The 26,971-nt window shown below is 38.7% G+C and overlaps 1 protein-coding gene across 1 annotated transcript in view; it reads left to right on the top strand.

The window, feature by feature from the left end:
- Positions 1–2,880: 2,880 nt before the first annotated feature.
- LOC150102955 (uncharacterized) overlaps positions 2,881–26,971 on the top strand; it is a 143,650-nt gene continuing 119,559 nt past the window's right edge. The window contains exon 1 of the mRNA XM_090398021.1: positions 2,881–3,127. Within this exon, the coding sequence (XP_090254147.1) occupies positions 2,881–3,127 (247 nt within the window). The remainder of the gene's footprint in view (positions 3,128–26,971) is intronic.

Below are 26,971 nucleotides of genomic sequence, written 5' to 3'. Positions count from 1 at the left end.
TCGAAGCTTATCAAGCACCTTCTGCAATTCGCGCTGGATCTCCGCATTGGTGTCAAAACGGCGACCTTTGAGATGGATCTTCATCTTTGGGAAGAGGGCGAAGTCCGCAGGAGCCAAATCTGGCGGGTGCGGAAGTGAGATCATGTTGTTTCCAGAGAGAAACGTGTGAGGAGAGCTCGGTGACGGGGTGCATTGTCGGCGTGGAGTATCCAGTTTTTCGCGCAACACAGATCCGGTCGCTTTTGCCGAATGTCCTCCCTCGCACTTCTTAAAACCTGGCACTAGAACTCACTATTGACGGTCTGGCCCCTGCGGACGAATTCTCGATTCACAATGCCCAAAAAGGCAATGAGCATGCTTGGTTGAGCTGCTGACCTGCCTCGCCTTTTTAGGTCATGGAGATGGGCTCTTCCACTGTGAAGACTTACTTCATCTCAGCATCGTACCCATACACCCAAGTTTCGGCACTTGTAATGATCCTCGACATAAAGGACGGGTCACCCACGGCACACTGACGGAGTTCTTGGCAGACTTCGACATGGTGTTCCTTCTGCTCCTGAGGACGAACTTGTCAGCAACACGGCGCATGTTCAAATCACACGTGAGGATCGCCTAGACTGTTGCGTATGACACCGCCAATGGCAGCAATGCTGTGGAGTGTTCTCCGACGATCCTCATGCACAAGTTACCGAATGGTTTCGACATTTTGGGGGTTGAGCTCGTTGAAGGTCTTCCAGTGATGTTCTTCCGCTCTTGAAGCACGCGTACCGCAAAACACTTCGAACGACTCATTACAGCATCGCTCTAAACTTGCCGAATCATGTCAAACGTCTCTGTGGCAGATTAGCCCAGTTTCACGCAGAATTTCACGTTTGCTCTTTGTTCTAACTTGCTGTCCATGATAAAATCGCAGACGTGGTCAGAATAGCACCAGTTGCACAGCTCCCGATGTACACAGGATGATGTCTTTTGGCACACTGACTTATTAAGGTCGGTGCTCCCTGTGACTGCGTGCAGCCTTGTGCTGCCATCTATTAGCGTGTTACAAAACTAGTCTCGAACCTTTTTGATACCACATCGTACATATGCAAAGGCATGTATATGTGAATTATAATTCTGAAAAAAATTTATTTTAAAATTAATTTTAATGGCTGTAGAATTCTGCGTGCAGCTTTTTTTTATTGGTCATTGAAATTGTTAGCTAATAAAGGCATTTGTTCCCCAATGTGTTCATTTATCACCTATTTAGTGCATATGTATCCGTAATGGTGGCAAAATAAAACTCTGAATCCTTTTATTCAGAGGAGTTTTATTTCAAAACTCAGTCAGCTTATTTCATTTCAAATGAAACTTTTATTTCAAAAATCAGTCAATCAGCTTAACATGGGATGTTGTGATTATTTTCTTACATCTCCGATGCAAGAAAATAACTACGACATCGTACATGTTTTCTTATAGTTTTGTATAGTAAATGCTTCCACAATATTACAGTAACTTCAATCTTTGGAAATTTTTAATAATTTATTTTATTAAGTTACTTTTAGGAGGAAAATGAATTTCATCGTCCGGTTTGAGAAGACTACTTCACCCGCACTCGAAAAAAGTTTTCTAAGTATAGTCTGGAAGGAAGGATTTCTTGACTGTAAAAATTAATAATATATATATATACAGTATATACAGTATAATAAGTGAACATTAATTAACAAACCCTTAACTCGCACAAATGTGTTGGAATCTCGCAAACTTTGAGGGGTGACAAAAAAATTAAAAAAAATTTGCTCTGACAAAAATGTTATTTCTTATATTTTTGTTTTTATTGTCATGTTTTAACTTATTGTGAGAATGACGAATTTGCATGACTGGAACAATTTGAAATTCTAGTTGTATAATTATTGAAAATAATCCGTGTGGTATACTGTATATACCTGACCAAGCTAACTAAGGCGGCAGAGAGCCGAAATACTCGTATGAAAGATTTTCCCATTCGTCCACTGCTATTTCATTCTTGTGGAGGTTTCTTTTTCCCTCTCTCATACTGCAGCTTAACATTGGAATCTTGCAACGAAGAAATTTTGTAACTTTGTAGTAGCATTTTTCATTTTACTTGTTATTGTAAGCCATCTTGGTTTAAATTGGATTCTTACCATCGATATGCTCGTACATCTAGGATTAACTCAGACAGTTTAAAATTTCCGATAATGTAATCAATAATTATTTATATCTTCTACTTTAGTAGAGATATACAGTAGACACCCCCCCCGTATCCGCGGTTCGAAAAAAGCGCGCGAAACGGTCGAGCGCCAGGCCGTTTGCAACATGTATATCCGCATGCTGAAAACTTGTCGAACACGCTTGTTTTGCTAGGCGCGTGGACTTAAACGTGCGTGTTCATGTTTAGTTTTACTCGAATTGTCGAAGAAAGCAGTCAATTGTCTGTCATTGCAATTAAAAAATGCGTTTAAATTCAAGAAAATAAATTGTGAAAAATTTAAAAGTGGTTTCAAAACCGAAGAGAAGACGTGAAGTGCTCAGTATTAGTGAAAAATCAAAGATTATCAATATGATTGAAGTAGAAAAAAGTCAATTGCAACCCTTGCCAAGATATATAATAAAAGCGAATCTTCGATACGTGAAGTCTTCAAGATCAAAGAAACAATTCGTATCGTCTTTCCATTGCGCCCAAATCTGCCAAAGTTACGGGTACAGTGCGTGATAAGGCGTTACTCAAGGTCGAGAAAGCTTTGAATTTGTGGGTGGAAGACATGCCAAGGAAAAGGATTCCTATTGACGGTAACACGTTACGACAAAAAGCATTGATCCTATATGAAGGCATGCTGCCGCAAGATATGATTCGTTGAGGATTCTGCTGATACCGGAGTCATGGAATGCTGGAAATCATTGACAAATGCAGATGCAATTGTATTCATCAAGGGAGCAATGGACAAATTGAAACTAGACGCGGTAACTGCATGCTGGAAGAATTTGTGGGGTGATCCCGTTCATTATTCCCAAGACGCCCCTAATATTAACTCAGAGATAACAACGATAATTAACACAGCACGGAAAATAGGTGGAGAGGAATTTGACGATACGACAGAAGAATTGAATGATTACATAGATGGACATCGTGAGGTGCTCACTAACAAGGAGTTGAAAGATATCTTGCCAAATCTTCTACAAAAGAAGATGAGGATGAAAGTGAACAAGAACCACCAGCGTGGACACTCGAAAAATTTGCGACGATATTTCGAACGGCTCAAACATTAAAGGAACAGATGGATTATGATTCAATGATGAAGCGCAGCATAAAAATCACTCGCACAATAACAGAAGCTTTGGAACCCTTGCAGAACCTGTTTACTGAACTGAAGAGACAAAAACGGCAGCTTCCAATAATGTTTTTTTTAAAAAAGTCGACAAAGCTTCTACTATCGATGATCCTCAGCCGTCCACATCATTTGCTCAGTAGGCAAGCAAACAGCCGACTGCCAAAGATTCGGAAGATGAATAAATATTGGCTGAATACAACGAGGTGTTCTGATCTCAGTTGATTCCTCGTAATAAGAATAAAAATGTTAAGATTTTATTAACAATTACATTTCATTAGCATATTTTCTCTTCGTTCTACATAATTATGTGAGTTAAATTTTATTTGTCTAAAGACGAAGTTTTATTGAATGAGGCGATGGTTTGCCACTTCACCCGTACTACTTAGGGGTGCTTTCTACCGCATTTGGACACACATTCCATTGCTCCTCGTAGATTCTAAAGACGTAAAAATTGTTTCATGATAATTATAAATATGTAATATTATTATCGAGGAGCAATGGAATGTGTATCCAAATGCGGTAGATAGCATCCCTGAATAGTACAGGTGAAGTGGTAGTCTAGAAATTACCTCATTTAATAAAAATATAACTCTTTTTATTATTTATTTAGCCATACAATTTAGTGTATATATTATATATTAACTACATAACATACTCACTAAAGAACCCTACAGTCCTAGCGCGTGAGACAGTCAATTTTGCTAATAATTTCCTGCTTCAATTTTGCTATATATATGCAAAAATCTGGGTCTCACTAGTGGTTTGCTACCATCTGCGGTTTCAGGTATCAGCGGAAGACGATGGAACCAAACCCCGCGGATACGGGGGGGGGGCTGCTGTATTTGTATATATATTTCTTTATGTTCATCATCTGAGATCATAAATCACAAAATCTCTTAGCATCAAACGCCTTCATTACTAATACCGAAATCTTCAGCAAATATACCTAGTTTGATTTGAATTTTCTGTTTCCTAATGTAAGCACGTAAATCTACCGCAAGTAATAAATCTGTTTTTGTTCGTTTTAAATATTACATTTTGTATTTCTTTATAAAATGTATCGTTTTCATCTTCTTTCCTCTCTTCTGCTGCAGAAACAACGAATATTGTTTTCAGTGTAACTTTAACTTCTATGAATTTTCCGTGCAGTATATTTTTCTCACAAATGTATCTATCATAAACATGTTCTCTCTTTTTAACTGCACTTATAGATTTGTATAAAGTTATTCGTTGTTTGTAACTTTATTTCTTTGCTTACGCTGATAGACATACTTTTTGTTTCTTGGTTTAGTCAATCATCAGGTTCAACTCAGTTGTGCAATACTTCTCATATTCCATGTTGCAAGTTTCAATATGTTATTTTTTTTCCGGTGTCATAAGCTTTTCACTGAAAATCATCAGCATTTCTTTCACTCAGATCAAATTTCCCCAAGACATCTTTAATAGCCACTCATTGGGTAGGTCCAGATGTACGGTTGCTACGAACAGTTTCTGGCCAGCGTATTTGTTAGAATTTTCTCTCATTCGCGCGGAGGGGGGGGGGGGGTGCATGAGAGTTTTACTACTTAATCGGTTATATATGTACGTCGATTCGTATTTTAGGAGAAGGTGTAAGATTCATTTCAGATTTATAACAGATATACACTGTACATTTGCAGATATAATTGCTAGCACATGCACGAATTATGAACTCGAAGTAAAATACACAGTGTACCCATTAAGTAACGAGATTGATTTTTTTTACAGGACAGTCCTTTGAATAAAAGTAACAAACGTGTTTATAGTTTTGACCGCTAGAGTGTGTTGTAATCTCAGGTACGACTTTCGAGTCGGGTGACGCAGTGTCAGAAGAAGTTGGGTTATGGTTCCTGTAAATTAGGAAAAACTGCTACAGAAGTGTACCAAGACCTAAAAAGAGTTTAAGGCAATGAGTGTCTGAGCCGTGCACAGGTGATAAAAGTTGATTATTTCAATCTGATGCGGAAACGAAACGCCAGAGCATGGAATGACAGGGAACGTCATCTCCTCGGCAGAAGAAAGTCAGGTTGCAAAAGTCACTTGTCGAGACAGTGGTCATTGTTTTTTCAATGGTGCTGGAATTATCCACCGCGAATTTGTTCCTGAGGGCACCAAGTGTCAGTATTATTTAGGGGTAATGCAACGTCTGTACGCCCGCATGCGATGTGTCAGGAAAGAACTGTTGCATGACAACGCGCTCGTGCACTATGCACTGTTGCCTGTGAAGCAGTTTCTGGCTTCTAAGTCGATCTTTATGCTCGAACATTCCCCTCCCCCCCTTCTCCAAATTTGGCTCTCGCAAACTTTTCTTCTTCCCAAAGATGAAGTGTACCTCGAAAGAGAAATGCTTCTCTTTCAAGCACTTCTCTTTCAAGGTACACTTGAAAGAGAAGTGCTTCAGCGACATTGAGGACATCCAACGCGGTGTGAACCACTGGAGGAGGTTTACACAGGTGTTCGAAGGAACTACCGTGCCTTCGAACACCTGTGTGACAGATGTAAACGTTGGAGTTGGAGGGAGATCATTTTGAATCTGTGTAATTCACAATTCCGAATATAGTTCTTTGTTTTGATATAATTGTCTCATTACTTAACAGACACACTCATTTTACTATATATATATATATATATATATATATATATTAAAGATACCAAGCTATTTCGAACCTGGATTTAATCCATTTCCTATGGAAGCAAACAGACAAGTAAGCCAAGTTTGCGCCTGCAAGTATTGCAAGTGTGGGTGACCCGTACGTTGTGCAAGTCTTAGGCAACTCGTGGTAAAGGTGGAATAAGCTCTGATCACTATTCTTAATATTTACCCTTAATGCAAAGCACATCTCCTTGAGGAGATGTCTGTTTGCTTACTTGGGAAATGGATTAAAACCAGGTTTAAAATAGCTTGGTATCTTTAACGTATATTATCTTCTTCTTCTTCTACGCGTTATTCCCGCTTCCTATGCAGGGTCCGCGTGTTACTTTTAGATGCGACTTCTTGTTAGTACTACTCCCAACCGACCCGTCGCCTGGTCTGCCGCTGGGGGGAAGGATATATTTTTTGACTGTAGAGGCGTATGTTCACGGGACCGGTTTGCCTGTTTGCGGGATGAAAAACGCCAGATAAACTGGCGGAAAAAACCCTACTGACCACGCCCAAGACCGGCTAACTTGGTTATGCCGGAGGAAGATCCTCATCCTCAAATTCCTCACGTCTACAACGGGAATCGAACCTGGGACACTCCTTCCCTAGGCATATGGTTGCGAAGCGCAAAGCCACTAGGCTAACCGCGCGGTATCTTTAACGTATATTATACCCAAGGTAAAAAACTTTCTACATCTATCTCTCATCCTGAGATCTTTATTCAATAAGGTCAAAGCACCTTATGGTAACTTGTTTTGGTAAAATACTTATAAACTCTGTATTACTTAAACCTTGGTATTTCTAAGCCTGGCTCCCACTGATGAGACCTCAATAAAGGTCGAAACCGGTCTGGGTAGTGGCCCCTTGCCTTTAGTGCATAGCATCATATATCTCTTCAAGGAGACGTGCTTTGCATTAAGGGTAAATATTAAGAATAGTGATCAGAGCTTATTCCACCTTTACCACGAGTTGCCTAAGACTTGCACTACGTGCAAGCAAAAACTTGACTTAGTTCTGTTTGCTTACTTGGGAAATGGATTAAAACCAGGTTTAAAATAGCTTGGTATCTATAACGTATATTATACCCGAGGTAAAAAAACTTTCTACACACACACACACACACACACATATATGATGAACAGCCTATTTTTTCTACCCACTGAAGGCCTCTCCCATTGAGGGAGATTTGGGTCTACTACTCCCATGGTGACGGCATACATATATATGTTGCCGCTAAAGTGCAGAAATCAGTTATTCTACAGATTATCTAGGTATTGTGCAGATTAACTAGGGTGACCCGTTAACGTGCAGAAAAGTGTTTCATTTCTCAAATTACCTAGGTAATCTGCACATTACCTACTAGGCACTCGTTAAAGTGAAAATAAGATCTTTGCTGGAACAACAGCAATTAAAAAACTATAATACAAGGAATCAAACGGTTTAAAATATTATTGCAATTAAGGAAATGAATTTGCAAAACATATAAAATGATGTTTACTTATTAGTGCAATCTAAAGATCGGTGACACTTTGAATTACATAGCAATTGGTTTTTGCGCCAAGCACACCTATTTGTGGTACATTTAGATTTACAGTCACATTTTCTGAAACCCTGCTCAGTACCAAGGGATTGTTTTATTGCTGTTTGACGTAAAGATATTTCTACACCAGGGCCATCTTCTTTCGACGACAAGACACTGGCGAAACCAAACTAAAAGTGGGGGGAAGGAGTAGGGAAAGGAAATGAGAGAAACAAACTTTTGAACTTTAACGATATGGAAGCCATTAATCTGCACATTACCTAGGTAAAATGCGGAAAACTCTTGATTCCGCACGTTAACGGAACAAATCAGTTAATCTGCAGATTATCTAGGTAATGTGCACATTAACGGCTTTCGAGCTTTAGCGGTAACATATATATGAAGTAAAGGGCAAGTAGTAAATACGCACAGATAAAAGGACAACGTATCATGCAAAAGGCTGAGTGAGTATATCTTATTATCAAGTTATTTATAAGATGCCATGTAAACGTCTGCTGATATATAGTAATAACATTGTACACATAACCAGTATAAGATTTTTAGGATAAATATATATATATTTAGTTATATTTATCATAATATGTATTTGGAAAGAAGTCAACGGGTAAGGTGCATGGTGCCATGTAACGAGTCACGTTTTTTTTTTTTTTCTTGTTGTTGTTATACTAAGCTGCTGGTACAACGTTCCGCGCTACGAGATTACAAGAGTCGCACGACTCTTAGTTTCTTTCTTTTTGCAGACGTAGAGATACAGGAATGAGCAACATGATCCCTGTCCCACCTAGTCCTCGGTGGGACGGGGATCAATATGAAACCAGTATGAAAAACATCGCTTCGAGAGAGAAACTTTTAGAGGGTTCCCCTGTCCAGGGGAAGCAAATAACACCTGAATGAGCAAATAATGCTCATTCAAACTTTCAGCAAATGGGGAAAAGTGAGCAACATTAAAAAGAGCGTCTCGAAGGAAGACCCCGCGTGGTGCTCCGGTGAATGCACCACCCGGAGCAATCTTGTTAACATGGGCACGTCGCTGGTAATGGTGAACTATCCCTGGGTACAAAGACTGTTTGCGTTGCAGCTCAACTGAACATCTGGGTAGTGACTGACCCCGAGCCAAGTGCTCGTAATTGCGTAGGAGTTGGGTACATCTCCAGCCAGTACCCACACCCCTGCCGAAAATGCTCCAGCACTGAGCACAAGATCACATCAAGTCTTCTGCGTATATTTGCAGGCAGGGACACCGATTGAACCACTCAACCCGCAATCTGTCCAAGATGCCGGTGAATTTCCGAAACTGTAACAGATGAAGACGACAAAGTCAGCAACATAAGCGAAAACCACATCTATTACTGAAGATCCCAAGACCCTCCTTGCGGTAGCTTGCGTCCGCCCTGCACAAGAAATTCAAGTTGAGGAGGGGGAAAAACAACTGCCACCCCCATGGAACCACCAAAGAAAAGAAAGGAGGAGGCTTCTAAAACGGAGAAAAACCGTCACAGCCACTTCAAAAAATCAGAAACAACATCGGAATCTGAAATGGAGGTTGAAAACCCTTCTTACAGACAGGAAAGCATCAACAGCAAGATAAAAAAAAATACTCTGGTTCCCAGTTTAACGGATACGGCAACAAATAATCAGACAGCAAGATCACCAGTTTTAAAATAAAAAATGGTCGTCACGAGTTCGAGGGTTCTCTCGAGTTCGTATTCAAAGCTGGAAGCCAGTCTGCACGGCGCTGGATATTTTGCTTCCCCCTACGGATTGACTCTCTAATAAATTACGTAAAACAACTGAAAATTTAAAGACCTAGGTCGGGTGTAACATCCAACATCATAATGCCGTCACCTACCCCCTTTCTGTGTTTCCTCCCTTAATATCGGAGGGCTTCGTTCGATATCAAAAAAAGAGGTGTGGAAGCTAATGCTAGCTTTTAACATCTGGTTCTTGTTCCTGCAAGAAACGCATTTCTTTCATTACAGAGATATGCAGGAACTGAGCCAAAAGTACCCCTTAACATCATTTTAGAGCTTCGGAAACAGGGCCGAGTCCGGGGACTTATACTAGCCTTCCATAACATTCAGAAGGATGCAGAAGGGAGAGTTCTAGCCATTGACTGGAAGTACGGGGGGTTGTACCACTAGGTTAATCAACATCTACTCCCCGGTAGATTCAAGATCAAGACTCTTCCAGTCACTCGATACCTACATGTATGGAGCCCATCATGATGGGGGAGGGGTGGAACTCAACTGTGTGTGGCTTACACGGCCTGGGATAAAGTAGGGGGTAATCCCAACTTGCTGGCTACAGGCACCTGGAAGTTTGCTTAAGGAATCTCCATTTTACTGACATCTGGAGAGCTCACAATCACTACTGTCGGGATTACACATGAAATGGCCAAGGAATCGGCACAAGACTCAACTGCTTCTATCTGTCACCATCCCTTGTCTCCAAAGTCGAGACCATAAAGGACGTTAACATCAGTACTACCATCTCGGACCACACAATGGTTGTGCTCACCTACCAGCATTTAGAAACAGAAGTTGGCCCAGGCCCCTGGAAGTTACCACCAAACTTCCTGTATCTGTTCTCTGCCAAGCTTCACCGAATGTGCTCCACTTGAGGCACTGCTTGCTGGGACAAGTGGGCAGAACTAAAAATCACCATCAAAGAAAACATGATCAAATGGGGCCAAGAACGTGCCTTCCTTAGAAGATCTCGGCTCTGTGATCTTTACAAGGAGAGAAGCTGGTTCGTGGCCAGCCAACGACAAGGCTTTTCATGTCAGAATATCATCCGTGACATTAATCTCGACATCGAAATGGAGAAACAGCAACAAGTGAAACGAAAAGAGTATCAAGATCAGACTTCACCTGAGCTAGGAAGATAGACAGTTGGCTGCATTCTACAACATGCGAGACGTCGATTTTCGACAGCAGCGAACCATCACCACCATCACTGAAGGCAGGTGTGTAAACACCACAACACCTGAAAGCCTTCTGTGGCTACTACTCAACTCTATCAAGACGACAGTATCCTCCAGGATTACTCCTGTTGGAACATTGACTCCCTCCCTCCCCACATCGAAGCAGGGTTAGATCGACTAATAACAGCAGCTGAAGTATTTAGCAACTTCCTCAACACTGGAAATATGCCGCTGGAATTTGTGGAATGCCATATGGTCTTCATCCACATGTAAGTAAAACGGAAAGAAGAACTAAATAAAAACCTTGAGGAGAAGCAGAAAAATTTTAAATAAATCTAAGAAAAAAAAGAGCAAGTAAAAAATCTAAAACAAGAGGAACACAAGTCATATGATGAAGACTCACCCTATTCTGCAGAGGGAATGGAATTAGAAGAGATGTCCGCACAGGTGGAAATACCAGCAGACTCAACTACTGCAAAGATCAAAGAATACACCGAGGAACAATTTAACAGCTACTTCTATACAACAGAAGGAGAGGACATAACCATCTTCTAAATTTTAAATGCAAAACATCAATTCGAAATAAAGAAAATAGTACCTACGCAAAGCTACAACAGGACTTGCAAAAGGCTAGCTATGTGGCTTCCCTCCCTGCATATTGAAGCTTTAATAAGACTAATAAAGAACCTGGAAGTTAAAGATCTTTCTTGCTGCTAAGCGAAACATGCAGCTCCCTTTCGGTATTGCCACATTGAACGTAAAAGGATTTCGCAACTCCCAAAAACAGCATGCTGTATGGGAATTGATGCTAAAACATAACATCCGTTTCTGCTTCCTGCAAGAAACACATTTCTGCAATTTCCGAGACATTATGAGACTAGAGAGCAAACATTCGCTCATTTCCTTTTGGAGTTTCGGAAAGCGTGACCTGGCCGGAGTAGGGATTTTAATTTTCACCTCCTATTCTAGGAACCTTCCGTAACGTCCAGAAGGACATGGCAAGAAGAGTGCCAAGCATCGATTGGGAAAGCCAGGACACTACCACCACCACCACCAGGCTCATGAATGTCTATGCACCGGCCGTCACGTTGGAAAGATCAGGGTTTTTCCCAACCCTGCAGCCCTATTTGCAATGTGCTCACCATGCAGTCGTCGGGGGGATTGGAATTGTATGTAAAACCCACACGTTGGCAAGGTTGCGGGTAATCCACAAAAAGGAACTAACGGATATTATCATTTGGCCAAGTGTCTGAAAGTGTTTCAGCTGACTGACACCTGGCGCGAGAGATACCCAAACACCTGCGCCTACATTTGGTCGACAGGAACCTGCAAGAGGTATTGAAATGCCTCTTGCAGGTCCCATTTCAACCTATTTCAAAGATTGCAAGAGGCATTGAAATTGCACTTGGACCATGGAGGCTCGCACCAAACCTTCTGACAATCCTCTCTGACAAACTATAAGCCCATTGTGACGATTGGAAAACAACTCTATTGGTTAGTGTTTTAATTATACCATTTTGTTGAAGGTGGGGGTGATGAGAAAGTTTGTGAATGTATCTACCTTTGTGGATAGGCTTCCTGTATATACTGAAGAGGGCAAGTTACCATTGGGCAGACGTGTTACCTAGGTGTCTAGAAAGGCTAAATTATTATTAGTTTCTTTTTTTCTAAGTAAACTGACTGGATTCTAGGGTGAAGGCAAATAGAGGTGAGAGAGGAAAGAGTTTAACGTGTCTGGGCCATGATAATCAGCATACCCTATGATGATAATCAACATAGGGCATGTTGATTATACTCAACATACCCTATGTTGAAAATAGTATTTGGGCACCTTACATGCAATGCTAATTTCGGATCTTACCACATGCAGATATGTAGGGAGAGTCTGGTATTAAAAGGTGGACGGTGCGGTATGTCATCATGCACTGTACTCAATGTCAAGATGCCACGTTCAGCTGAATTGACAGACTTCCGGCATGTAATGGTAGTTTGGTGACTACAGCGAGAAACCACCCTGGGAGTCCACCGACGAACTCACTGACCGAGATCGAGCAGCTCTCTCTCTCGGAATGTTTGAGCACCCCGCACGTCATGACTTGCGGATCTCGCAGTCAACCTGAAAAATGTTGCAGGGACATCAGCCAGCAATAGAACTGTCTACAAAACGTTGAATGCCTTAGGTTAGGTTACCACGGCAGAGATGCTGCAAACAAGTCACACATACCCCCCCCCCCCTCAACGCCAGACAACGTTTGGATATATGTCCTTCATATCGTTTCTGGACCATAGATGATGGAGAAAAGAGTTCTGTGGAGAGAGACGAATCACACGTCCGGATATTTAACTTTGATGGTCGTGTTTGGATCTGGACATTATCCGGGAAGCGGATAAGCTACCTGGACACGATAGTGCTCCATGCTATGCCATACCATATTGCACCGGGTGTCCGAGACTGGCTTCCACAATACAACATTGAAGTGTTTGGCTGACTGAAAGTCCAGACCTCAATCTAATCGAACATCTTTGTCACAAATTAAAACGCCGAATTTGCTCCCGACCACAGCTGCCGTCATGGGCATCAGCAACTGGGTAGCTTTGCACGAGGAATGGAAGAATATTCGTATTGTGCGTATCAGACATTGGTTGAAAGCGAGGCCCGAAGAGTAGTCCCTGTCATCTAGGCCAAAGGTAGTCCCACTCGGTCCTAGAAATGTTTTTTTTTTACCACAACTAGGTGCCCAAATGCTTTTTGTCAAACATAGTGTATCTTAAAAGGTTTGAGAGGGTCGAGTCAACAAGAGCTTGTTTTTCAAAAAATTCCATAAAATATTGGCAAGGGGAGGGGAGGACCCATAGATGTGCCCTCTATCTGTTTATGAGTTTTGTGCTTCCAAGAGAAATATCGAGAACTGATATCAGAGGAAATCAGATCGGTAATATCAAGAGGAAAAACTATTTTTTTTTTTATAAGTGATAAGTGGCATTTAAGGGAGTATTTGCGAACAATGAGGTGATATCAAAGCTAACTAAAATACTTATATTATTTAGCGTTAAATTTTCATAGGGTAGTTTTAAAATTGATAGTTTTTTTTATATAGGAAGTGATATGACCAGTGGAAGTGGGGGGGAGTGAGAGAGCTTGCTAACTGTTTTGCTAATTTACGGCATGGGAAATCTGTTGCATCTGCTATAGGTCTTGGAGAGAATTGAATTTGTGTAACTTTGATAATCTGTATATTCTGGGAGGGGGGGGGGGGAAACCGAAACTGAAGGATTGGAGAGTTTTTTTTTGTGTGTGTGATATTAGGAGGCCAAGAAGAAACTTTTTTGAGCAGACTTTTAATATTTTTTTTATCTGAGATTTAGTGGGATCATAATCTAAAGGTATGGTAGGTGAAGGGGTCTCTGAGAATGATGTCGATATTTTTATTGTATTCACTGGCAGTAAGAACGGTAGCACTCTCCCTTATCAGCTCTGGTGATGACCATGCGGGGTATCTTTGCGTTGTTTCTCGAGGGCACCAAATTGACAAGAAGATAGATTTCCTTCAGGAGGCGAAAATCGAGAAAGAATGCTGGCGACGTCAAGCCTAATGTTGTTAGCTATTTCCACAGCTAAGTTACAGATACCGCATTCAATGTTGAACATTAGGTCTATTGCCGGTACAGTTACACCCCCGACTTACGTAACAGGCGACCTACGTAAATTCGCAGTTACATAATAAATCTACTAGTGCGTATGAACACGTTTGCGGCTTTGCGCGAGTGTGTCTTTGACAGCCTTATTGCAATACAGTAGTAGATGCCTCACGCGGTTAGCTCAGTCAGTCGTTATCACTGCTCGTTTCGGTTTTGTTGTTTTTTACCCTTGAAATGGAATGCAAACACAAAACCGAATGCACTTGTAATAAATCTAGAAAAACAAAGGTCTGCAATTACTTTAGAAGGAAAGAGTTGAAAATAATTCGTATGTATGAAGGCGGGAAAATTCTATCAACAATAGCTCGGGAAATAAATCGACCTATTTCGACAGTGAATACAATAGTGAAGGATAAAGTTCGCATTGCTGAAAGCACGAGAGGTGCGGTAGCGTTGAAGGGCACAATTATTGGAGGCTGGGCCTGATATCAGACATGGAGAAATTGTTGTCTCACTGGATCGATGATCTGACACAGAAGTAGATACCGTTGAGTTTACTGATTATTGAGGAGAAGGCTATGTCCATATATAAGGATTTAAAAGAGCAGGCCGGTATCATGGATGCGGAGACTACATTTAAAGCTATTGCTGGATGGTTCGAACGAATTGCAAGTAACGTACAAATCTGCCCAGCATCAATTGAGGAGGGGAAATATTTGCCTGAGCAAATATTTAATGTCGACGAAACGGCTCTGTTTTGTAAGAGGGTGCCAACACGGACATTTATTGTAAAAGAGGACAAATCTATGATTGGATTCAAGGTCTCAAAAGATCGGATCACTTTTATGATTGGCGGCAAAATTTCAGGGGACTTAAAACTTAAACTGCTTACAGTGTACCATTCCCAGAGACCGCGCGTCTTTAAGACCATAAACGCGAGTGCTTCCCATAATCTGGAAATCCAACACCAAGACTTGGGTTACACGTGCGCTGTTCGGAACTGGTTCAATAACCATTTCGTTCACCAGGTGATGGAATATTGTGCCGAGAAAGAAATCCCGTTTAAAGTGCTTCTCGTCCTGGACAATGTCCCCGGTCACCGAGATTCAGTTCAATTCATTCTAAATTCAACTAAATTCAAATCCAGAAAAATTCACTTATGCATTTTTTTATAATTGAATTTTTTTTAATCACCCCAATAATGGAAAATATCTGATTAATGGCAAAAAAAATTAATGTAAGACAGCGGTATGAGTAGCCAGTGGACATTTTATTGTATGTATGTAATTTACAAATTCGACTTACGTAAAATCCGAGTTACGTAAAGGCTTACGGAAGGCATTTCTTACGTATCTGTGACTGACTTGTTTATGATCAATGGGAAAATTATGGACGAGACCAACTAAGGGCGCACTGACGGCAGCATCGTTCAACCTCTTCAAACATGTCGTCAAAAAAGACTTAGCAATGTTGCCGTTAGTAGAAATTAGTTTCATTTGAGTTTTTTTTATTATTATTATTATTTTAAATCAGGACAAATCATAAAACGGTATTAACTGTGTGACACGTGCTCGCTCTTATTAGAACTACTGTACTTTAATTACAAATGACAGCGTACAGTACCGTTTGCTTCTTGAGTTGTTAGGATTTTTTTTTTTTTTTTTTTTTGTTAGAAACCCAATTCTAAAATTTCTCCTTATCGTTCTTTCAGATGATGATGATATAACTCTTCAGTCGTGTCCAATTCTTGGTAACTTTGTTGTAAGTGTTTCTGCTGAGATTTTTACTGGGTAGTTCACCATTGCTTTCCCCCATTTTTATCCGGTCTTGGGACCGGCATATAACTAACGAATCTGTCCTATGGCTGGCTCGTAAGTATTCATTGCTGTAAATCAGCTTGTGTTCACGTGGCTGGTTTGCCTGTTCTGGGGAACGAAAAACCCGAGTTTCCGGGTGAAAAATCCTCTACCTCCGTATGAGACCAGCTAACTCGCCTTTAGTTGAAAGAGACCAGATAAAGGTTCCTCACGTCATGGACGGGAATATAATCCAGGTCTTTCCGACCAAAGGGCTTCGTCTATACTGACTGAGCTACGGAGGCTCTCTTCCTTCAGAAAAACGTAACAGAAAGAATAATGAAGTTCTGTTTTATTCCACATTTGGAATTTTGTGGAATAGTTAGGTTACTGCCCGCATTACTGGATTTTAAAGATGCCATTTCAAGATCGGCTAAGAAGGAGGCAATTTCTATGCTTTTTCCAATCTAGGCTGAGATAACAGAATTACAGGAGCATATTGCAGGGATTTTCTTCCCGCAAAACAGACCAACTTCTCTTAAAACACCATTGACTGATATAATGCAGAAAACAGCCATATTCAGGTGTTTTCTTTCAAATTCCTTGTCAATGATGTATGCTATTGGAATCCTGTTAGTCTCTGCAAGAAACTAGATGAAATAAGTAGCGGACGAAATCTGAGATTGAAAATCCAAACGAACGATAACAACTGTAGAGATTTGCTTCTTACTGATTTCTAATGCAGCGTAACTATACGTATAATTCTCAACTCAAAGGACAATATGTGTCACTATGTGCATTCAAATGTTTGTTTACTTAGTAAGCGAAATATTTAAACAAATAGGTGATGCTCTTTTATCGCTCATCTCTAACGGGTCACTGTGAATAGGTCACATGCCATAATCACTAAGACTTAGGATTTCTGTCCTGGGAATTCCCAAGATAAAATTCCCGGAAAATTTTATAATCTTTCTTGTTTTGAGTTCCGGAAAAAACAACTCGAAATTCGAGAACTATCATAAGTTTAAAATTTATAAATCTGAAACAGAAAAGTCTAATTTATTATAATTTTAAGTTTTAAGTAAAATGAGTATTGTATCATATAGATTATGGAAGTTGATTAAAATTCTATTAATGTAATGAAACTGGAATGAATGTAATGTCACCCTTTATTTTATACTTCGGTTTATTACTATTATTATTATTCGTGACACCTCCAAGGAGTCCGAAGACTCATCGTGGGAGGACACCCAATTTTTATGTTTCCTTTCAATAAAATACAATAATTATTTAGGACTATAAACCAAGTGCAACGAAATAGGCACACTTAATAGATGTTTCCATTATACTTAGCCGCTCCGAGTAGGTTCTTTCGCAACGGTACTCCTATCAGGTGGTTATTTGTTAGTTAAACGGAAAGAAAAAAAAATCACTACCAGTAGCCAACAGAGTTTTATGCTGTAATGTATAATGAAGTTATTATTCTTAATTTTTTTCTTTTAAAATTTTATAATTTTAATATTTGTAAATGGAGGATATTATGGATCCATCCATATTTTATAGTAAAATATAAAAAGACGCTTTAAAAAAGTTCCGAAGATTTACAGAAGAGTTTATGAGAATATAACTTAAGGATAGGAGTTGACTTAGTTTGCACTACTTAAAAGTTACAAACTATCCAAGAGCACTTATGTTTGTCTTTTATTAGTACTTAAATTAGGTTTCACTGGCCTGGGAGCTGTTTCGAGCTGTTGATTCCCATCAGAAATGAGGAGAGAGCAAAAATCCTCAGTACATAGTAATCTTACGTCAGAAAGTTAAATTTCATCACCAGTGAACTCCCGGCAGGTGCATAAACAGTTACCGAAACAAAGAATCGAAAGGCTACAATTTAACTTTCTGATAGGATTGCTACTGTATTGTAAGTTTCGGCCTGGTCTCTGATGAAATAGTTCTAAACCAGTCTGGCCAGTCACATATACAAAAAATAAAAATGAAAAATTAACAGAATTGGATCACTGTTTCAGTCTTACTGTAGATAAGTGGACTGGTATTTGAAATAAAATACATTTCAGTTTTGTTGTTCATTCAGATGACGCCAAAATTTTAATTTAAGAACGAATGCAAGCATTTGGAATAATGTGGAAAAAAGATGCTGTGGCTATGCCGACAGATGAATTCAGAAATACAGATGGATGTGGAAAGCTGAGATGAAAATTTACCCTGGCTTAATCATGCAATTGTCATTTAATAAAAATGCGTTTGCAATTCATGTTTTAAAATTTTAAATATAACATTATATTAAACATATAAAAATATTTATATGTTTAATATAATGTTATTAGAAATTTAAATATATTTAAAAATAATATTTTTCATGAGCGAAATTGTATAGTCTCAGTAATTCCCGGGATTGGGGAGGGGAATAAATAAAAATGTCTCGAGTCTCAGAAATAGGAAAATAGCCGAGACTCAGAAACCCTAGCCTGGAACGTATCTACGATCCATGCCATGACGAGAGGAATCCTTATACAAGCTTGACCTTTTTTTTTTTTTCTTTTCTTTATTTCAGTGTTCTCATATGGAATAGAAGGAACGTTTCTCCGGCAGACTAGGCATTTTTCGTCCCTCAAAATGCAGATTCAGCCAAACAACGCATGCAGTTAAACAGACAAAAGTGCTAAATACAGTGTAGTGGATGGTGTGAGGCACAGTGGCGTCCCGTGATGAGTTCTATCATATAATAATATTGGATATCTGCGCGTTCCATTAATGAGATGAAACACCTTTCTGAGCTCGTTTTAATTATATGTTAAGGCCAATTGTTAAAGTTTCATTATGGTTTGATTCAGAAACAAACCTAAAACTTTATGTAACTAGGCTCGAGTTTACAATAATTTAAAAGTAGACTAAAGGTTCCGAGACCTGGCTTCAGGGATTTGCGTAGATAAGACCCGTACTTGGAGACCGTAAAAATTGTTCTAGGTACTAAAAATATTGACAATTTGAATTTAAGGAAAGTGAATTATCAGTCTTTAATAGAAAGATGCCTGCAAGTGAAACTGAAGACTGATATATCATTGGGATAAGTACTCTCTACGCCTTGTTTAAGTAATAACTAAATAAACTGTTTGATTAATTATTACATTCCCAAACCACTTAACTGACTTCTGTTTTCGTATGCCATTCACATTAAACTTTATGCAGAATTCAATATTAAGAGTTCAGTGAAATACAACAGCGAATACCACTGTCTTGTAAAATTGATTACTACATAACAAAAGAAGAAAAAAACTGAAGAATATACTTAAAATATTGACGTATATAAATAAAATAAACATTTTGAAGTCTTTTATTTGTAGTAGGCAAAGCTCTTTTAGCCCTAACCAACTTTTTTTTTTTTTTTGGAAGATAAGTTGCCGGCAAGTCTTGACTGTTAGTTCTCACTGATGGCTGAGCCGAAGGTTAACGACAATTTCATAGGCATCGGGCGTGAAGAGTATCGTCAAACAACTGCTACCACCTCGTGGTCATAAATCCTAACAGGTGTATATTATCTGAAAAAAAAAGAGTTCTAAGATTTTTTTTTTTTTTTTTGAGTTATGAACTTAAAACAATTACAGGGAGGGAACCTTACTTGTCTCTAAAATGATCAAGCTCGGATCTTGCTGAAAAGAAGCCTAGAGAAAGTCGTCTATTCGGAGACTAGAATTGAACTTACAACGGTATTTTAATTTTATTTTATTTTTCTAGTGCTTAGTAGACAGATGCTATTTCCACAGGATTGCACAGGCACTGCTGACAAATGAAACAAGCCGGCTCCAGTAGGACTTTCGGGCTTAAGTAGTGTTTGGACAAAGAAGTGAGAATCTCTTTGTGGAAACTTTATATATGCATGCACACAGCGTTACCATTTGCTGGATGCTATAGCTGTCAATATCGCTGGTCTTTCGAGTACCCAGACTAATATTTGTTCAGAAATTTTCACGAAAAGAAAATTATACTCTTTGGTTTTGATTTGAGTTCAAATTCTGTCTAGTATACGAGAAAATTAAAAAAAAAAAAAAAAAACCAGAAAATCGAATTTTTCATCCCGCAAATTGGCAGACCAACTCTGGAATATGCTCATTTAACAAACATACACGGAATACATAGCTTTGGTCTGAATTACGTCAGAAACAACCAATGTTCCCCCTCTCTCCAAAATGTAATAATGGTTTTATTCACACAAGATATTAGCTTATCTCTCTCTTACTATGAAAACTTGTTTCACAAAGAATGTATTCTGAAAGATAAATTCTTTCAGCACATTCTAGCGTTTAAAAATCATCGGTGAATAAAAGGCGCCAGGGAATTTATTTCATTTACAAAGGGAATTATTCACTGCATTCCATCTCTCTTTTGTTACTCTGGATTCAGCGTATTATAGATTGTGGTGCCATTTAACGTTCTTTTATTTCAGCATCCCCACTTCTGAGCAGTGTTGAGTTTGATTTTGCATAAAGCGGTTGTTAACTTTCTTCACTTCCCCATTCGGATCTCAGATGCCTCAAACTGTGCTGAATTCGTACGAATTGATCGATGTCTAATTTAGCAGCCTATGATAACACCTCGCCATTTTGTTTGTAAACCATAAACTATTACTTTCCAGCTGTAAAGACACGGGTCGTGATAAAGTGTCATTTAGCATGCGCTCTTGCCTTTTGTACCACGTCATTCATGACTAATATGCAGTATTTTCTCTAGAAAATGGGAGTGTCTGTATAACAGTTATAATTTAATATATACTGTGTATATTAAATTAAAGAAAATAACTACTCGTGGCTTTTTATTCTTCAAAAGGGAGTTAACATTACTGATTTAGCATTTAACTTTTTCGAAATCGGTGATAAATGATTTCCACATTTCATTCTATCTCTTACTCTGCTAGACGGAATGCGAAGTTCTTATCAATAAACACATGATCTAAGAAATAGGCCATTACTACTTCATAAAGAGTCTTGTATAGAATGTTTACTCTTCTATCATGTACTCCTATGCTGTACGCTTATAATGGATTATACTGAATCAGTATCGCACTCAGGATCAGGGACGCGCCGACACAGTGTGCAGTGTGTGCAACGCACACAGGCGCCAAAGAGGAGGAAATATTTTTTAAAAAAAAAAACGTTTTTTAAAAGTGATTTATTCATTGGGCTGGGGAATAGGGGGCGCCAACTTAAGTTTTGCACACAGGCGCCGGACACTACTGGCGCCCCCTGCTCAGGATTTAATCTTTTTTTGGGGGGGGGGGAGAGTTGAGTAGACGATTTGAGAATACACACTACGCATCGCATACGACCTATGAATGAGCATCTGCGATGATCGCCAATTCATAAGTAGTATAGAAATAGAAGACACGACACAACATAAATAAAAAAAATGAATTTTAATTAGGAAAAGATTTTTGGAAATTTTTCTAGTGTTTTTTTTTCCTTTTTCTTTGGGGGGCCAGGGTCCCTTGTCCCCAATTTGGATGCGCCACTATACTGAATCAAATTCTGAATCAGTGGTGAAGGCAGTTGGGTGGGCTTTTACTTTTATGATGAAAGTAACTGCATCAAACTCTCACTCCTTTGGACAGATTTAAGTTGATAGTATTGGGGATAGCAGCGCTAAAAGTTATTTTAACAAAGTTGGGCCTTCTTAGGAAACTCGGACCAGCCCATTCCCTTCTTTTTATGAGAATCCTGTGATTTTCCTAAAGAGAAAGGGGGGCGGGAGCTTCTATTGCTAAGAATGGTGTGCAATTGAAAGCATTCGTTGATAGTAAGAAAGATTATATTTCTGGATCAACCTGGAAGTCTATTATAGTGACTCATACCGCAGGAGTAAAGTAGTAAAAATTGAGTAAGATTCCCACCTTTTGCATATTATTAGCTCGTGTGGCAATTGACCTAGTAGGCAGTGATGAAAGATGGAGGTTAACCTTCTGTGCATTTTGTGTTTAGCACACGTGATTCGATTTGTTCCTCTAAAAATTGATATTCGCAACGTCAGGATTCAATAACATAAGCTGACGCCCTGTTACTGTTTGCCGTTCTCTCATGCGAGTCTCAGTAAACGAATAATAATCCTTCCGCCACATTTAGTAAAAAGGGTGTAGTCAGTCGCTTGCAAAGGCGTCCACCATTTTAATACATCTGACAAGACTTCGTTTTGGCTCGGGATGTGAAGGTTACAGTCGAACAGCCAACTTCTCACTTATACGCTTACTTCATCATTCTCGTTTGCGAAGGTCAGCAACTATACATACATCTCATAATTACGCCCTAAGGTCGCTGACAATTCTAACGATGGCCAAGTAACGCCGCAGGTATAGGCGTGTCCTTCAGTGTAATAATGTTTCGTTTTTAGACTATTTGCATCCTTTCACGAAGTCGAGTTACCACTTCCCAGTGGAAGTTAATTCTCTCTGAGATGGCACTTACCAAACCGATTTTTGCGTTGTCAAGATGGTAGAGGGAAGATAAAAGTACAGCTTGAATCCCTTCATCAAGCTTGAACGCGTATAAATCAAACTTAGACTTTTAAGGGGCATATTAATGGTTACGTGGGGATTTAATGCTGTTTTTTATTTTATATATAAAGGATCTTTAGGCTCATTATACTAAATATTTTAATATACTCTAGTTTGTTTGCCTTTCCCTCAGTAATGCATTCGCGAGAACGAGACCTGGCAGAAGAATTTACTCACAACTTGCAGACAGCAATACTTAACCGCAGTTGCTTCGGCCGTAAATCCAAAACAATCTTCCGGTCGGTATTAAATAAAATGTCTAATTAATAAGCAGCTAATATTCTTTCGACATTCGCTATTTTAATAAGCTTTGATTCATTTTTTAATTCAAAATTTAAGTTTTATAAATTCAGTCATAGGCAAGATGGAGTAATGAAAAATCTCAGTCAAAATGCGATAATATTACGTTTATGAAAATTCCTTCGAAAAGATCGAAACCGGTAGCAACATATTAATATCTTAGATGGGTTGAAGGATTAGTTAAAACCGGCGGTCTGCTGTAGAGGCCAGTCGTGGTACTTTTAAAAATCACTTCAGGTTTATTTATAATAAATCAACTTCACTTATAAGATATATATATATGCTGATATATTTATAAGCATTGGTATTGTTTAAAAAAAGTTTAGTAGCGCTACTAACCATAAAAAATTCGTTGTACGATTTTTTATAGTTAGTAGCGTTACCCCCCCCCCCCTTATTCAAAAAATCAAAGAAAAGAGAATTTTTAGTCAAGTAATAAAAAATCTTTCGGCACTTTTTTATTATTATAAAGGAAATTTTTAAAATAAATATTAGGGAAAAGTTGAAATATGTTAAGCAAACAAGGAACGGTAAGGCTTTTTTATTTTTATTTATTTATTTTTTTGTTTTCTGCAACTAACATCTGAATATTTCATTGTGAGCAGAGATATCGTTTACAGTTACACCATATCGGTAAATTCAGTGTGAGTAGAATTATCAACTTCAGTATCAAATAATAATTTAGTGATTATCAAATGAATGTAATATTAAATTGCCAAATAACTTCAAATATAAATCAAACAAGCCTATGCATTCCCGCATCACACAACTGCTAGTAGTAACTTGTTTTCGTTTTATTTTAACTACTTGAACAGATTTAGAGAAGAAGGTAGGGCGAAGGGGAATTACCATCAACTTCCTATAAAATGCTTGTCGCAAAAATTTAACGTATGTATGAAAGAAAGAAGAATGAATTGGTGAGCGATGATCCATTGCTTAACCGAATAGCCCTTTTCCCCTAATTCGATAATCTTTAGGCAGCTCTCAGGAACGCCGCTCCAAATGTTAGAATGGAAAGCAATAGTTTGGACGCATTTTTGATTTGTGCTGTTAAGTTAATAGTCAAGAAAGACTGAAGGATAGAGCAAGACATTTCTTGTTTAAAGATTCGGTATTGTCCGAGGGGAGCGAATTTCTTAGCTGTAGATGACAGCCATATTAACAAACAAACAAAACACGTGGCACTAATTTCTCAGATGGACGGCGGGGTATCATAGAAATTAAACGAAGATGCAATAAAAAATAAAAATAGTAACTTGTTTATTCACTGATCTATAAAAAAGAGTGGCATGTAGCAAAGAGAGAGAGAGAGTGAGAGTGTGTGTTCTTGTCGACCAATAAATAGACTCTCGCTCTCCATCTGTTTTGTGGTGTAGCAGTGTCAGAAAATTTGGTTCACAAAAGAATCGCGAAATCACCGTTCATGATTAATGTAGTATATTTCATAATAACCGAGAGAGAGAGAGAATTATCAATTCTACCTCTCTGTAATTATAAACGAGTAAATACCTGACAGGATCAGACAGCAAATACACTAATTTTGTTTCATAAATACTTCTCATTTATCAATAGCAGTTTACAGTCGATTGTTTAAAGCTGTGGAAGTTCCTACTTCGAAAGTAATGTGAACATTTGGAACAAACAAATCATACACAAGAGTGCATGTGCACAAAAGTGAAAAAAACAGCAGTTGGGTATATTATGCACAATATGGATCCCCTATAGCTCAGTCAGTATCGACGATGCCCTTTGGTTGGAAAGACTTCGGTTCGACTGCCATTTCTAGGATATGAAAGTACCTTCTTTAAGGACTTTTCAACTGAAGTGTGTTAGCCGGTTATTATAGGATGCGGAGGTCTTTCTTTCTCTCTCTCTCTCTCTCTCTCTCTCTCTCTCGGGAAGCTCGGGTTTTTCATCTGCAAAACAAACTTGCTGCACACATGCAGTTTACATGCAGACATAATACGTTGGCTTTATAGTATTAAGTTGATACCTTCGACTGATACTCCAAAATACCAACAACTCATTCCAGTATTTTATATATATATCACTCAACAGTTATTTCATACAACACATTACACTAACAGAGAATCCATTCATTATAGAGATATTTCGATAGCGCAATGTGACAAATACAATGTGTTAAACCGAAAGACCACTCTGAAATAAACATATTATGAACGATTAAATGCACTGATTGCAAGTGAGATTAAGGGAAGGAGGAGGCATGCGTTCTTTCGTGTTAATTTTGTTATCAATAAATAGCAGTACTCCGACGAACGATTACGCTGCATTGGCAGAGATATTATTCACCGAGCTATTAAAAAACAACAACCAAAGTGCTGGACGGAACAAAAAATAATTAAGTTCTCGTATAACCAGAAAATACCCCGTGTTCAACATTACTACATCTTGTTTGTCATCTCGTTGCACGAGACTTACTTTACGATCGAACATTCGTTACCATGGAAACTTGATCCAACTAAGTGTTGACCTTTTTCTTTATATCTGGACTTATCTTAACGCAATGATAATAGTTCTTGCACGTGTCTAATGCAAAGCTGCAAGGCTTAAGCAGTATCTACATAACGACCTACCTTAATTGTCATTTTTTAATGTCTTGCACTCACACGATGTTGTAAGCCTACATTAGTACGGTGGGTGGGCTAAGGATTTTTTTCTATGATTTAAATTAATTTTATAATTTATTGCATTTTTATTGCTTTTTGTATAGCATAAACCCTGCTCTGGAGACCAAACATGGAACTTTTTCAAGCCACTTCAGGCCTTCAATATGCAGAGAGATAGTCTCACACCGGGAGACGAAATTCATCTAATTTAGGATACCCGAGCGTTGCTTTCATCTGAATCCCTTGGAAAATCCCGAGTTTTAGTATAATAGTTTGTATCCCGTAAATATTATACAGTCAAAGGTTATGATAATAAAAGTTCCAATACCTGATCTAGTGAAAAAAATAGCTGAAAAGAATAGAAAATTATTATTTTTCCATAAAGGATATTTCTTCTTAGTCTTTATGTTCGGCATTTCTGAATAAACTTCGGATCTCAAACTCCTGTCAGTTATTGGGTAGTCATTAGATGTGTTGGTCGCAGTCAGAATTTTTATAGTGAATGTCCCCGACTTTTTTTTTTTTTTTTCAGTAAAATGTTCCATTGTCTTGAAGAAAGTTTTCAGTGAAAAGAGGGCATAACTACCATAGCCGAGGCAAGAGTTTTAGTGGATGAGATCGACAACAGTTCTCTTTTCAAAAACATCTGTGAAAAGTTTATTGCGAGGAAACCAACAGTTTTAGTTATGGCTGCGCCATGAAAAACCAGTATATAATGGGAGTGGAGAATATAATAATTCCTCGATGTTACATTTTTTTTTCTGATGCGCTAGCTGAAAGAAATTTCCATAAACTAATTATTCGTAGCTTTTCAGTTTAATTAATTATTACAGCGCTTGCACTGATGCTTTCATTTTATGTAACCTCATTCCAGAAAATCTGATATATTTAGGTGAACGAGCAGCAGACTGTGCTACGTTCATAAGCGGCTAGTCCTCAATCCAATAAACGCCCATTTATAGAAAGAGGCAAAACTGAAGTTTTGGGACAATAAAGAAGGAGAGGTTAATGTCATTGCTAGAGGTATTTTCTGATGAAGACGAGGGTGACTTTGGTTTGTTTTCGACGTAGAAACATCCAAGACAGAGGGAAGAGCAAATGTCAGTAGGTCTGTAGGTCGGGGTTACGTTGTACCATTCACCTCCGCTTAGCCCTACTTTATTTCCGAAACAGTGCTGCATGTTTATCGGGAAGTAAAATATTGCACGGGATGGGAGGAGTTTCAGTTGCTTTACGGTTTAGCTCATAAATTTCAGGGGAACATTTGGTTTCCTAAACTTTTATCGGTATAGCTACGCACATGCTCCTTATTATTTACGAAGTAGTTAAAAGTGTAACAAATTCAATTATTATTTTTGTTTAATTAAAAGAATGAATATGAAAAAGAGGCCTCAATGAAATGAACACCTGAGATGAGGAAGAAAATCTCTTTTAAAGCAACAGAAAAATATTTCTTTATAAAACTAATATTGTACAGGTCATCTGTTATCTGCACAAAAAATACATCGAAGATTTTGGTGATGTAATGAGGCCCTATATGCAGGGCCGACGACATGGATCCAATCTTCCGTGAAAAAAGAAAAAAAAACTTCCCAG

The sequence above is a fragment of the Typopeltis vanoorti genome, chromosome 9, assembly GCF_054136105.1.
Source record: "Typopeltis vanoorti isolate ZY-2024b chromosome 9, IOZ_Tvanoo_1.0, whole genome shotgun sequence".
In the NCBI taxonomy this organism is placed as follows: Eukaryota; Metazoa; Arthropoda; class Arachnida; order Uropygi; family Thelyphonidae; genus Typopeltis; species Typopeltis vanoorti.
The sequence above is the reverse complement of the archived record's forward strand: the minus strand, read 5'-3'. Positions and strand labels throughout refer to the sequence as shown.